Raw genomic sequence first — 14,013 nt, 5'->3', positions numbered from 1 at the left:
GGTTCATTTAACCCATTTAAATTTACTCGATTCTTGAAACTCATTGAGAATTCTTCCTACTCGAATCATTGGTGGCCTTGTAAGGATGTATAGAATTTAAATATCTTAAAACTCTCATCTTGAGATAAACATTAATCTCAGGTGTTGATGTAATTTGATTTGCATCGTTAAATCCGAAAGAGCTCAACTATAAATAAAGAACCCCGTCTCATTTCCTTAAACACTTATGATTTTTGTTATGTGTATAATTAGACCAAATGGTCCAAATCAAAGTTTATGTATTAAGTTGCAAGTTAAATTAAAGTTGATATATAAATTTGATATTTGTCCTTTTTATTTGTAAAATTTAAATTTTTATAATTAAACATTGGCATTGGTCGGATTTTTTAACGTCAAAAGGCTAAATCAATCGAGGACATATAAAATTAGGTCCTGATTTTGGGGTTGATAATTAGTTTCTTTCAAAGTAAATACAATAGGCTTAACTAGAGATAAAGCTTAAGTAGGGTGCTTCTAATGATGAAATCAGGCAGGCCTTATTCAATAGAGTTGATGGGCTTAATGCTCAACATAAATGGAGCTTTGTTTGGTGAAGCTATGGTTAGATAAGTTTTCCTTTGAGAGATTATAATTTCCAAGTTGAATGCAATTAATCCTTAAAGTGCCGTGACGTACGTAGTTACAAAGTTCATTGTTAATATGCTTAAAAGAGTGATCATCTCACCAAAATTCAGTCTGTTTTGTAGTTAAAAGTTGGATTACTGATAGCCAAAGAGGTCATTCATATGATATAAAGCGTCTGAATTTGGAGGAAAAAATATGTGGGACTTTCTGAAATTCACTGGCTAATGCAAGATTGTCAATTGAGATGGTTGTCGTAATTATCCCTGTATCTATTTGTTATTGATATGGAGGGACTTGGTCGAAGAATTCGTTTGGCAGTTCAGAATGAGCTGTATAGAGAGATTTAATAAATGAAAACGTAAACATAAACTGCTTAATTTGACTGGCGGGTTCGGCTGCTATTTGCTGATGTGATTTTCTGGAGGAGAGTAAACTTTGACATCACCCCCAATCAATAAATTTTGATATTTCAACTCAAAGCCTCTTTTACTAATAACGGAAATCCAATCCGAGTTTTCGTCCCTTCTCTTATTGTTTCAAACTAGGCTGTGGCCTATTGAGTATCAGATAAGTTTTTTTCTTCCTATCTCAACCAAAAAATGAAACTGATACCAAAACGTAACCTTCAACACCACATTAACATATGCAAAGACGAGTCATCTCAGTGGAATACGTGTAATTTGCAGCCTTCCGTTCCGTGAGAAAGAAAACCCTAACAACTCCCACCAAGATTCATACTGGTTATAAGTATCAATTTACCTCAAAATTCAAGGCATTAGGCATAGATAGAATAGGAGTAGAAGCGATGAACATACGTGTTCGCCCTATATTCATCTATGGCCATAAAATGGTCAGTTTATTCTTAGCAAAGCTCAAGTATCAGTGGTTCCATGCTGCGGCATTGGTTAGCTAGGTACCGCCACAATAATCATGGTGAGAGGAAACACAGGTATGATGAATCAACACAATTAGATTAGTTACCTCAGCAAATGCAGAGGTCCGGAACTAGTTGGTGAAGCTCAACTGGAGACTCTCACCACTGCATGCAAAGCCAACAGACGGTTGGATTCCATAGCCATATATATATATATATATATATCAAACACCAATGAAGCATAGTAGCAGTAAGAAGACATATTTTATTCATAGCATACGGGATACAATTAATATATCATATACATCCTAGTCTCCGCAGAATTAAGTCAAGACTCATTGGATCATCGGTTAATCTCAAACCTGTAACATCTTCCTTTCCAACTTCTTCCCATGCTCCTTGCAGCTGATCCATTTTTAAAATTTTGGCCTGGTCTATTTCCCACAATTGCTGGAAATGTCATCCCCACCATGGCATGGTTCGGCAGAGCGTAGAGTTTTATCCAGTTGATGCTCATCACTGAGAAAAATATTCATTCTCATTTTTCCAATGATTGTTCATAAATCTTTTAGTTGCACAGTTTGACAGTGCAGGCCACAGCTTGTGCCCAGAATTTAAGCCTTGCTTTAACATCTTCTGGATGGTCACCTGTAATGCATACACAAGGTTAAAACTCGTTCCCTAAGCGAAGTCGATCATCTAAACATGGTTTTGCACAGGCTAGATGCATCCAACTTGCGAGTACTACTGTTCTATGAAAAACAAATTGCACAATGTTCCTGCTTTTTTTTTTTCCTTTTTCTGTGAAAAGATTTGTAAACTTTCAGCAGATGGCAAAAAAATAGTTTCTTGGATTTCTCACCATCAATGCAAATCAACCTTGATTATTGTGTTTGTGTAAGAAACCAAGTATTTATTTGAATGAAGGAGGCGCAAGTGTGGGCTTTCAATTCCTGAATCTAAACTGAGCCGAATGAATCGATTTGAATCAGTTTTTCAATTCTTTTTGGCTCAACCCTAATTTCATCTAGCAAAGAAAAGCATGTCATGTATGATATAACACTTCAACAGGTGGGAAAGAAGAGCAAGAAACCAAAGCTTATCATCACTCAAAGTCCTAGTAAAAACGAGCACAACAAGATCTAATGGCAAATAGAAAAATAAACAAAGAAAGATGGTAAAAAAGAGAAAAGACTGACCAGGACTAGAGATCTTCCAATTGGCGACGGGTTCGGGGGTAGCGGTGGTGTCTGGAGATGCATGGTGCTGGTGGTCATCCAAGTACTTCTGAGACATAGAGTAACATAGCTCAAGTGCAGGCAAGGTGTTGCAAAGCTCAGGAATCTCCTCGTAGCTGAAGCCAAACCCCAGATCTAAACACCCCTTTAGTTCGTCTAGATCATCATCGGTCAAGCTCTTTGTCCTCTTCAGTTCATCCTCCTCATCAACCGCCTCCACGTACCCCTCCAGCAACACCTGATTTTTCTTCTTATTCTTCTTGGTGGTGCTAATCTTATCTTGGTTGTTAATATTATTATCCTCGTCTTCTTGATCTATCTTTATCAAATCTAGACGTTTTAGATCCAATTCGAAGCTATCTGCCTCTTTCTGGGATTCGTAGATTGAGTTTCTGGTGGCAACCCAAGATTCTGTTTGGGAAGAAAATCCTACCATCTTGTTCTAGTTCTGCTTTCTTGCTTTTCCCTGTAATAAATTTAAAGACTTGTAGTTCGATATACGATTCTAAGGCAGGCTTATAAAGCTGTGCTGTCCGCGACCAAGATTTGTGCTCCTCTTTTTAACTTTTTTATTATTACTGCGATTATCCATATAAAAAGAATCGGAAAGACAATCATTGTAGCAATTAACAAAATAATTATATATGTATGTATGCATGCATGCATCTTCCATGGATGTGGGTGGTGGTTATGATGATGATGGTAAGTAATTTATTGCTCAATTTCTTTTATTACTTTTTAAGCTACGTGTCTTTTTATTTTTAAAATTTTGAAAATTTATATTATAACTCAAACAATAATATTAAAATTTGCAAGCTATATTTTTGCTTATTTGTTTTCTTATTGTTTTAAATTTTAAAATTTCAATCATAATTAAAATAATTTAATTTTTGGATATCATATAAAAATAATAAATTGATATTATATTATACATGATAATATTTTCACACAATAATTTAAAAATATAAAAAGAAAAAATTAAAAATGAACTCTTAATTTCAACCTCCTAAAATCGTATCAATTTGATAATAATTTAATAAATTTAATAAATACTATTAAATAAGGTCTAAATTTGAAAAAAAACTTAGTAATTAACAAAGTTAGATAGACAGAGGTATCAAAAGGCAAAAGGGATTAGGTTACGTCTGTGGTGTGTGATGAGTGGTGACAGCTGTAGCAGAACGGTAGATGGTGGAGGTGGACCGCAATAGAAAGTAGATAGAGAGAGAGGTGGGGGATGGGACCTACCACGTGTATTCATCATGTTCTTATTCACACTCCTTGTTGGTATTCGGACGGACCCCATCACCCTTTTGTCCAGTTTTGACTTTTCGTTCATTCCCATAAATTTGTCTGTCTTTTTGTTACTGCGTGTCCCCTTTTATTTATATAATAATGAAATATATATGTCCCCATCTCTCATCTCGGGGAAGCAGGCCTAATAAATTACGTTACCATATCCAGGGCCAGGCCCAATACACCCGGTCCCAATAAAAACATGAATTTTGTTGATCAAAGACACAATCATCTTGTCTTGTCTTGTCTTCGTTTGGGTGGACTGAAAATCCAGTTCCATGCATTGCTTCCCCAAAATCTTTACAGTCCACAACAACAGTGTGATGTCAATTATTTGTTTATGTCCGTCTATTTTGTACTTCATTAGTAGCTATTATTGCATGGTATACTAGTACTCGTTTAAAAATTGTGAAAGAAGCAAAATTAATTTAAGGCACCGGGGCAGCTGGATGGGCTTTTGCTAATATTTTTCTCTTACAATTATCACTTGGCTTTCTCCTAAACTATAGAGGAAAATTACACAGCTACCTCCCAATAATCCATGATTTCTTAATCGCATTGGTAGACGTGGATTTTTTTGTCTTTAGTTAAATATTCTTTTGATAATTGAATAACTTGTGTATCATGCAAAATATGATTCATCATATCTTATTTGTTTTGTTGAAACCTATTGGGTCCCAACTCATCCTTATCCACGTAGACATGGGCATACCATGCCATGTTATGAAGTGAGAAAGCATTCATGTTGATGCATGGCATTGGCATCTATATACTATAGACCGCCATGTGGATGTTGGAAGCTGTTACTTAAGGACAATTACAGGCCAACAACCCACGTGGCTTCTCTCTCTCACTCAATAATTTCTTACCAGCTGTCTATCTGCGCCTAATATTTATATATATACTTGATCAGAGCCTAATATTTATATATACACACGTAAAAAAATCATTTAAAACCTAAACAATAAAATTTTGTATTATTTAGCTACCAACTCAGAAGAGTAAATGGTCCAAACTTCATGGTGCAAATTTGATAACCTATTTCTCCTCGAATTTGTAATGTTGTTAATGTCTAGGTGTAATTGAGAAAAGACTCGCACCATTTGGTATCTTGAACATTGTTAGACGTAGCACATTTACAAAGATTTTATGCTCGAAAATTAGTGGGTATGGATTGAAATCAAACTTTTAATTCCTACAAGAAGATATGGTCTTCAAAAGAGTCTAACCACTAAAAAAAATCTCTACTAGTAGATCCATTATTGAAGAGGTTTAAACTCTTATATATTGCATGATTTGTTTAGGTTATTTGTCACTTATTTAATTAAGAATTATTTTATTGTGTGTAAATATTGTAAGTAAATTAAATTGAGTTTTAAGAGAATTATTTAATTTGAAGTATACTTGATGTGTGGGTAGAATTTAAGTCGTACATGTACTTAATTACAGTATATTAATTCTCTTAATAATGTAAGAAATTTTCAAAATGTGTGAACAATTCCCAACAATAGTATGATTAGATAGAATTATGGTTTTGGAGGTTAGAGAGAGTGAGGAGAGTATTGGTAATGAAGCAAAAATTCGAAAGTTTAGAATTTGGACGTATAAAAGTTGATATATGAAAAAATGTAGGCTGATTGACCAAAGAAGTATGAATGATTGAAAATTTTCATTTTTTAGACTTTGGATTTCATTTTTCGCAATGCAAATAGAGTTGGTAGCATTAAAAGTAATTAATTCAAAGTGTGGTTAAAAAAATTATATTTTTTTCCATCATTTTTTATCTGTAATTAAATTAATTTCTTACAAAATGAAACTAGAAAGTCAACAAACTTCAACCACCTCATGCTTTTGGCTATGAATAGCAGCATTTAATTTGATTTAATGGATGTGACTTTGTTTCCTCATTCCTTCAATCTTGATGCACATTAATGAAGGATGCTTGCAATTGCAAGTCTCTCATATCCAATTAATTTATTTACGCCTCTTTCTTTCGTTCCAATTTTATATCTCAAAAGCAATTTCAAAATCATTAAAACCCATCACCATCACCATCACCATCACCATCTCAAATCTCAATCCATTTCCTTGTAGCCTACGTTAGATATGTTCACACATTAATATCATCATCATACCAATCTTCCATAAGCATGTGATTGTTAAATAAGGCTATTTCTCAAAATATTAGTCTTAAACAATTTTGTTTGGTTGTGCTTAAGGTTTATCGCATTAAATCAAGTCAAATCAAATAAAATTTTTTTGAGTTAATCGAGTTGATGAATACTATTTTATCTTAACTTAATTTAAATTGTTTTTGAATCAAATCAAGTGAAATGAAATTCAGGTCGAGTCATATCGAATAAAAATGTTCGAGCTAAATTAATAAATTAAATATGTCAAATTAAAATAACTAATTCCTTGAAACTATATATACTTGAAAACTAAAAAAAAGACAAATTTGAATCATTAATTAATTTATTTAGGTCTCCAAAATTATTATTTTAAATTTTTTAAAAATTTTAACTTTTTTATATATTCTTTAGAATTTTTTAATTATATATATTAAAATATAAATTTTGGAATTTTATAAATATTTTAAATTTTTTTGTAATTTTGTTAAGAGAGACCAATTTGCTCATTTTCAAAATTGACAAGAACCAAATGTATATTTACACTAATATGTTATTCGAATTGTAAAATTTAACTTGATTCGAACTCAAAACTCAAATTACTTATTCGAGTTGACTTGATTATGTTGCTATTTCGATATTTATTATCCATTCAATAATTTTCATTTGAATTATTATTTAATAAACATAAACATTTGGTTAAATAATATTCCTATATATTTTAACATTTATTCAAAATTTTAATTAAATATTATACATTAGAAAATTATTTTTGCAAAAATAATTTAATTTTATGTATTATAATTATTTTAAATATTATAATAAAGTATTGTAGGAAAAAATATTATTGAAAAGAATATCTTAATAAATGTCAATAAGAAGCAGATATGTAGATAAAATATAATAATAATTAAATTTATCTTATTTTCCACTTTCCATCTTTTATATTAAAGATAAATTTTGTGAAATTTAAAGTTTGATTTTTATTTTAATTACTTATGTTTTTCTATTTTTAAAAAATAGATTTGGAGAATAAATTGAATACGGATGAGTATATAATAACAATTTTAAGTCTCTAAAATTTAATGATGTGATGAATTTTATTAATGATTAAAAATCTTAAATTTTAAGTAAATTATTCCCATAATCAAAATCAAATCCTATTAGATTGCGTTAGTTAGAAGTAATTAGACTTTGATTTGATGATTATTTTGGAGATATGGTAAACGGAGAAGAAGAATCGACAATGACACTATCATTTGTTTTGTAATACTTTTCTCCCTCTGTATTGTATTATATTAACAATATTGAATAGGAGATTCTAAGTGTTAAAGTTGAAGACGACTCTCATGACCATGCACGCAGTCCAATCGGCTTCACCCATATGATAATCGTGCGGCTGCGTCTGTCCTACTGACCACATAACACCTAGACCCACATACACCAATCCATCATGTATGAAATTGCTCCACCGGAAATCTATCATGATATGAATTGTATGAATGAGTAATTTTGATTCTCAGAGAACTACTGTTGGTCTGTCCAATCTAATCTAAGCAAATTTACGTGCATCGTTATTATATAATGTTTGCTGATGGGATTCGCATCATGTTCATATCTTAGACTATCCTTTTTCAATTTCTCACTCTGAAAGGAATAAACTTGTTTTAAACAGTCTGCAATATAACTTTAGTTTTACATATTTTCAGGTAAACAACTTAAAACTGCTATGCTCTAAATTTGCAATATTGATGCCTTCAAGTGCTTTATATATCATTCATCATAAAAGGAATCAAATACACAGATGGCAACATGCAGTTAATGAGGGACGATGTCTAAAAACTAAAAACATTTCCCTTCTTCCTCCAACCCACACGAGGCTTGTGTAGGTGGTGGTGTTATGGCAACTTTGGACAAGAAGACCTTCACGAGCCTTCTACTTGTGCTATGGCAATTTTGGAATGTGTGGAACATGGAGCTGATCCAAGGTCCCTCAAGATGCTCTGATTTGGGCAAGGACTCTCCAAAAAGATTTTAGAGTGCATAACCTCATTCATGCACCTATGCTGCCCATTAGACCAAGGACTGCCAAGTGGAAGCACCAAGAGATACGAAACTGAAGGTCAATATGGACGCGCGACGGATGGCAGATGAGCGGAAGGCTGCTTATGGTGTCGTCGTTGGAGGCATGGAAAAGGACCGTGTTGATCAAATGTAGAGGTTCCTCCATGCTAAAAGCAAGGACTTGACTACTTTCGGCCGTTGCTTTCTTGACCATTGAGCTTGGTACCCATATGGATGATGATGATGAGGGTGGAATTGTGGGCCTTCCTTCTCTCATCATCCGAAAGATCAAATGCCAGGATAGGGGTAGTGTGGAAGGAGACAACCCATACCGTTGTAAGCTCACACTTCTGTTTCCAATGTGCCCATATCGCTCTCTTTCGTGTCTTGTGTTGCCTTAGATGTTTTCACGTACGCAACCCTCCATTTAGCTAGGTGTTCTGGATATTTTATGAGCTACGAGCATGGCTCTTACTTTAAGATTTGTTTTTTATTTTTAGCTTCTTGGCTTGTATCCTTCATCATTGTTGAATGAAATCCGTCTTTTTAAGTGAAAAATGGTTTTTTTTTTCTGATTATATATACATTATATAAATTTGACTTCAAGTAATGCAAAAAAAGAATGCATTTCTAATTGGACGGCAAATAGACTTGTCAATGGCTTTGCAGAATGCTGAGGGGTAAGTTTCTCTTAACTCTGATATTGAAATTTGCACAGAACGCATTTATCCAGTGAGGTGAAGGTATTGAGAAGCATTCGTTTAATAGAAATCACATTGTGAATGCTCAACTTTGTAGCGATTGGTGTATACTGAGGCTAGGAGATGAAGTTGTATTGCTTTCACACTATATGGTGTCGGATAGGAATAGGATGCCATTGTTTTGATCGTAGCAGTTTTTACTGCTTCTTGGATAATAAAATTAAAACTCATCCAAAAATAAAAATGGATAATACAATATTGGGCCAGTACACTACCATGTGTTCGTTTCTGAATAATGAATTTCGGTGCCCAAGCCTCAAATCCATAAAGAAAGGGAAAGAAAAGCCCAGAAGAAAAGGCGCTTTTGGTTTTGCTGGCTATTTCTTTGATTCGAAAACAGCGGCACCCTCTTTCGGCTTCATTGTTTTCCCGCAACTCTACGATGCATCCTAATCCGTAAATTCAGTTATCTACTCCCCAAAATGAGTTGAAGAATACTACTAATGTGGGAGTGGAGATGGCGAGGAGATCTCCCAACTTTTTCCTAAGGAAGCACCGAAAATGGCCGCTTATTTCCTCTCACAAAACTAAATGGCGCCAAGCTTTCACCCAAAATCAACACATGGTATCCTTCAAACAACTCGTTGCCCAGCATAACCCTCTTCAACCTGACTTTGTCCCCTCTCTATTACGCTCTCTTAGCCTCTACAACCTCCACCAATCCCCTCAAGCCTATCATTTTCTCATCAAAACCTTGCTCCATAATCGACACTTCCACCACATTCCTTCCCTGCTCCATCACCTCCAACTCCAACACTTTCAAACGCCCGAGTACATTTTTACCCACCTCGTCAAATTCTATGGCAACGCTAATAGAATCCAGGACGCGGTTGATATTTTCTACCGAATACCCCAATTCAGGTGCTTCCCTTCAGCTTATTCTCTCAATGCTTTACTCGCACTTCTTTGTAGAAGCCAACGTGGCCTTAAGCTACTCCCTCAGGTTCTCTTAAACAGTCTGCATATGAACATAAGACTGGAAGAATCTACTTTCCGTCTACTAGTTTGCACTCTTTGTAGAATGAAAAAGGTTGCTTATGCTATAGAGATTCTACAACGTATGTTAGACGATGGACTTGGTGCCAATGATAAAGTTTTCGCTTTTGTGCTGTCATCAGTTTGTGCTGAGGGTGATTTGGATGGTGAAGACGTTATTGGTTTTTGGAGGGGATTGCGAAAGCTTGGGTTTTCTCCCGCCATGGGTGACTATGATGGCGTGATTAGGTTTTTGGTGAAAAAAGGGAGAGGCTTGGATGCTTGGGATGTTCTAAATCAAATGAAATCCGATGGAATAAAGCCTGGTATTATATCTTACACTATGGTCTTAAATGGGTTAACTGCTGAAGGAGATTACGTATTGGCAGATGAGCTGTTTGATGAATTGCTTACGTTGGGTTTGGTTCCAAATGTTTATACTTATAAAGCCTATGTAGATGCTTTATGCAAGCAAAATAAAGTTGAAGAGGGTATCAAGATGGTAGCCTGTATGGAGGAGTTAGGGTGCAAACCTAATGTTCTCATTTATAATACGTTATTGAGGACAATTTCTAAGGCTGGTGAGATAAGTAGAGCTAGGGAGCTTGTTAAAGAGATGAAATATAAGGGCATTGAAATGAATTGGGTTTCATATACGATAATAATTGATGGTTTGGTAAGTAATGGTGAAATTCTTGAAGCATGTGCTTTGGTGGAGGAAGTGTTGCACAAGTGTATTTTCATCAAGAGTTTGACATTTGATGAGGTAATCTGTGGCCTATGCCAAAGAGGATTAGTTTGCAAGGCACTGGAATTGCTTGGGAAAATGGTTGAAAGGAGTATTTCTCCCGGGGCTAGGGTTTGGGAAGCACTTCTTCTTAGCTCTGGACCCAAATTTCATTTGGTAAATCCACTTTAAATAATGTTGCAAGTTAGAGAGGTCTACCAACCTTGTGTTTTCGGAATCAAAGACCATTTCTTAGACTTCTCACTTTTGTTCCTTAAAGAAGGGTGAGAGTGAGAAAGACTTGCAGTAGACGCAAAGAGAGACGAGCAAAACAAAATTCTTAGTGGTTCATAGTTGGTTCTGGTAGAGATGTATCTTTTGACTTTAAAACATAGAAACAGAGAAGTAAACAAAAGATTAAGTGGAAGAAAATGGCCGCTGTCCCAGATTCCTAGTAGTAAGTTCCATTTCCTTACCAGTAGCTGGGGCTTGTAAAACCTTTTACCTTACTGAAAAAAGTAATATTCCTGTCCAGGATGGGCATACAGCAGATAACAAGTGGAGTATAAATGAACCTCAGGTTTGAACTAAGGAGTTTAGCTTTGCTAATTTCTGTTTTCATTTCAGGATTAATTTTTCAAGTCGGAACATTTTATGTAATGTAATTTTTTGCAATTGCTTTTCTTGGTTTGTTATCTGAAACTAAACATGTATTAGATGGAATATGGCTGTGAAGTAAACACCTGGGTTGATATGTGGCCATTCTCTTTTGACAAGTGATTATAATTTTTACATTTGTCTGGTTGACTAAGAAAAAATACCATCTAATCGTGAAAATGAAAAGATGGGAGTGGGTCGGAGAAAACAAGATTCTGGTGAGTTGTGCACCAAACCAAATCTGATGAAGGGGTATTGAGAGAGCAGCAGCAGTAATATTGTATCCATTCATAACTTTCAATATTCTGATTCGCCACCATTTGGGTGATAAAATTGGTTTCAAATGGAAATGCAGTAGAATTATCAGAAGTCCTGGTAGAGTTACCTTCGGAATGGTTCCGAATGCCTGAGGATGGGATCTGCCTCTTCATTTGTGGTAGCTGCTGCAACAATAGCAGAAGTATATTCCATTGTCAGTCCTGCGAAGGAGTATGAAAGTAACTCTTAAATCGACATTGAATCAGAGGATCCTATATACTTAATGATAGAGCTAATTATTCCAGCCAACAAAGTAAACCATTAGAGAAAACATTTTCTTTTGTAAAAAGATCTGAACAGAGGAAATTTTAGTATGCACCGGTTTAGAGATGGCTTTTGTATGCCTTTCTGGAGGACATTAGGGGTAGCTTATCTGTTTGTTTTCTGTTTCTTTTGTGTTTTTGCTTGTAACACCTATAGGCTTTGCTTCGGGAACATTTATATTCATATTAAGTCGTCTTTTAAAGTCCATAAATGTACCCAATGCACTTGTGCTCGTTTCCAACCCTCTGCAATCATCTATGACCTCATCTATGACCTTGATGCTCCTCGGCTCAAACCTAAATTTAGAATGACTGTGATGCTTCTCGGTCATGACTAATGATGCTTTGTCAGCGCAATTCTTATTTTACCCACAATTTTCACTCATGCTTAAATCAATAGAATGCTTCTTTTTTACTCAAATCAGAGATTTGAAACACCAATTCACTGAAGTCTTTGATATACTCCTAAATAATACATTGTTGCGTAAGCCGGTGCAACTTAGCCTAAGTCTCCTCCTTAACATTTTGACGGTAAATTTGCTTTTTGAATTACTTTTGGAACTCCTCTAAGTCCCAATCATGGTCTCACCTCGTTCTCATTTGTGGACGTACGATGTCTATAAGAGAGCGACATTAATAAACTAAACTGCAACAGTTTAACTCAGTGGTATCATCCTCGATCCCCATTACACAGAAGTATTGTTCCATCTCTAGAGAAAATTGTCTACATCTCTTGCGGACCTTATCCACTCAAACTCTGCATACAACGAGCTCTCTCTCAAGCTCCTAAAATTTTGACATCATGACCTCAGTTTTCTTCTTCAAAGCCAAGACCATCCATGGCAGCATTCTCAGTTTTCTTCTTAAATTTTTTACATCATGACCTTAATTTTTCTTGAGAGCATAATTTTTCTTAGTCAGCTTCTCGGTCTGGTCATCCATGGCAGCATTGAGAGTCTCTCTCATTGTATCCCGATTGAAATTGAGAGTCTCCATCACATAATTCCTGAGTTGCTATCTCAACGACTCTAACTTATCGGTGTGTCTTTTTACTACCTTAATTGTTTTCTTCACATCGCCCATGAATTCTTGGTCACCCGAATTTTCAAAACTAACACAATATTTCTTGATCTGCTACTTTATCTCCTCCTTTCGTTATCTTAACCGTATCACAAAGAGACTCTTAAAAAACTATCGTGGAGTCTTTTCCCAAATTAGAGATGGCTAATACGGTTACTACTGTAGTGTAGTGTAATTTAGTGAAGGAATAATGCAATTACTATGTACAAACATTTGGTGGTTGGAAAAAATTTGTCAAAATTAACTTTCTTTTTTCATTTCCCATTTTGTACTCTGATGAGCCTCGTAGTCCCCATATTGTCAAATAATAGTAGGTCGGTTATCAATGCAATCTATGTACATTTTTCTCAAGTGTAGCTTCCACTTTTATATAAAACCAGCAATCTTTATTGCTGAACTTTGCACTTTTCACCTCTAGTCCACACAGATATTACAATTAGCAGCTACGGTCATGGTCTGCATGAGTTTGCTGTTTAAATTTATAACATGCAGGAAGAGGAAGTCAACATATGTTCCAAAAATAAAAGCCTAGAAACAGATGCTAGAATCGTTTTAGTTATATATCTATCTCTAAGAAGCAACAGTTATGCACTTTTAGTTCCTCATCGTTTTTCTTTTTTCGATATCATAAAAGATCCCATAATATCCTGATCAACAAATTCCATATGCCACCTAAGGGACTATGAATTACCTAACTTCTCACTGCCGAGGCCCAGGCGAGGGCGGCAGCCTTTGGTCTCTATTTTCATTTTATTTTTCCAGCATGTTTCATACAGACGGCAGCACTTCTTTGAGAAGCACCTTATAATCTGTTTTTTGGTTTCACTCCAAAAGCCCTTTTAGAAGTGTTTTGGACGTCAAAAAGAACTTTTTGGAGAGTAAAAAAGTAACTTCAGAAGCTTTTATTTTAATTTTTCTGAAAAAGTTCCATTAAGCAAAAATAAATAACAAAGTGGTGCCTTCTTTTTCAATAATTGAGAGCTTGCTCATATGCAAAACATGGTTAC

The 14,013-nt window shown here is 34.9% G+C and overlaps 2 protein-coding genes and 1 long non-coding RNA gene across 10 annotated transcripts; 2 read left to right on the top strand and 1 right to left on the bottom strand.

Annotated features, from left to right (window-relative positions):
- Nucleotides 1-1,083: 1,083 nt before the first annotated feature.
- On the bottom strand, nt 1,084-3,414 carry LOC108467108 (uncharacterized). Of its 8 annotated transcripts, none has more exons than XR_008279060.1 (5): nt 2,698-3,376; nt 1,861-2,146; nt 1,606-1,663; nt 1,440-1,533; nt 1,084-1,336 (listed from the first exon to the last, which is right to left on the bottom strand). XR_008279060.1 is itself a non-coding variant. In XM_017767622.2 (2 exons), exons 1-2 carry the CDS (start codon nt 3,170-3,172, stop codon nt 2,067-2,069), a joined length of 555 nt encoding a protein of 184 aa, XP_017623111.1. In that variant the 5' UTR covers nt 3,173-3,414; the 3' UTR covers nt 1,084-2,066. The 8 variants fall into 8 exon arrangements, 1 of the variants encoding a protein (XP_017623111.1); XR_008279061.1 differs by having other exon boundaries at nt 1,440-1,458; XR_001868762.2 differs by having other exon boundaries at nt 1,440-1,663.
- Nucleotides 3,415-7,395: 3,981 nt separating this feature from the next.
- On the top strand, nt 7,396-8,783 carry LOC128289402 (uncharacterized). The gene is made up of 2 exons (XR_008279058.1): nt 7,396-7,616; nt 7,871-8,783. It is a non-coding gene; the product is annotated as an uncharacterized LOC128289402 (long non-coding RNA).
- A 366-nt stretch (nt 8,784-9,149) lies between these two features.
- LOC108462351 (pentatricopeptide repeat-containing protein At2g38420, mitochondrial) lies at nt 9,150-12,138 on the top strand. The gene is made up of 2 exons (XM_017762313.2): nt 9,150-11,145; nt 11,224-12,138. The coding sequence occupies exon 1, from the start codon at nt 9,444-9,446 to the stop codon at nt 10,878-10,880; it is 1,437 nt and encodes a 478-aa protein (XP_017617802.1). The 5' UTR covers nt 9,150-9,443; the 3' UTR covers nt 10,881-11,145; nt 11,224-12,138.
- Nucleotides 12,139-14,013: the final 1,875 nt, after the last annotated feature.

The sequence above is a fragment of the Gossypium arboreum genome, chromosome 2 (genome assembly GCF_025698485.1).
Source record: "Gossypium arboreum isolate Shixiya-1 chromosome 2, ASM2569848v2, whole genome shotgun sequence".
NCBI lineage: Eukaryota > Viridiplantae > Streptophyta > Magnoliopsida > Malvales > Malvaceae > Gossypium > Gossypium arboreum.
This window is presented reverse-complemented; position numbering and strand designations above follow the sequence as displayed.

Excerpts from the sequence above, each read along its gene's own strand:
- LOC108467108 (XM_017767622.2), bottom strand. The coding sequence starts at position 3,172 with ATGGTAGGATTTTCTTCCCAAACAGAATCTTGGGTTGCCACCAGAAAC. Across the intron at positions 2,147-2,697 it reads TTGGAAGATCTCTAGTCCTG|GTGACCATCCAGAAGATGTT; the intron begins GTCAGTCTTTTC and ends TATGCATTACAG.
- LOC108462351 (XM_017762313.2), top strand. The coding sequence starts at position 9,444 with ATGGCGAGGAGATCTCCCAACTTTTTCCTAAGGAAGCACCGAAAATGG.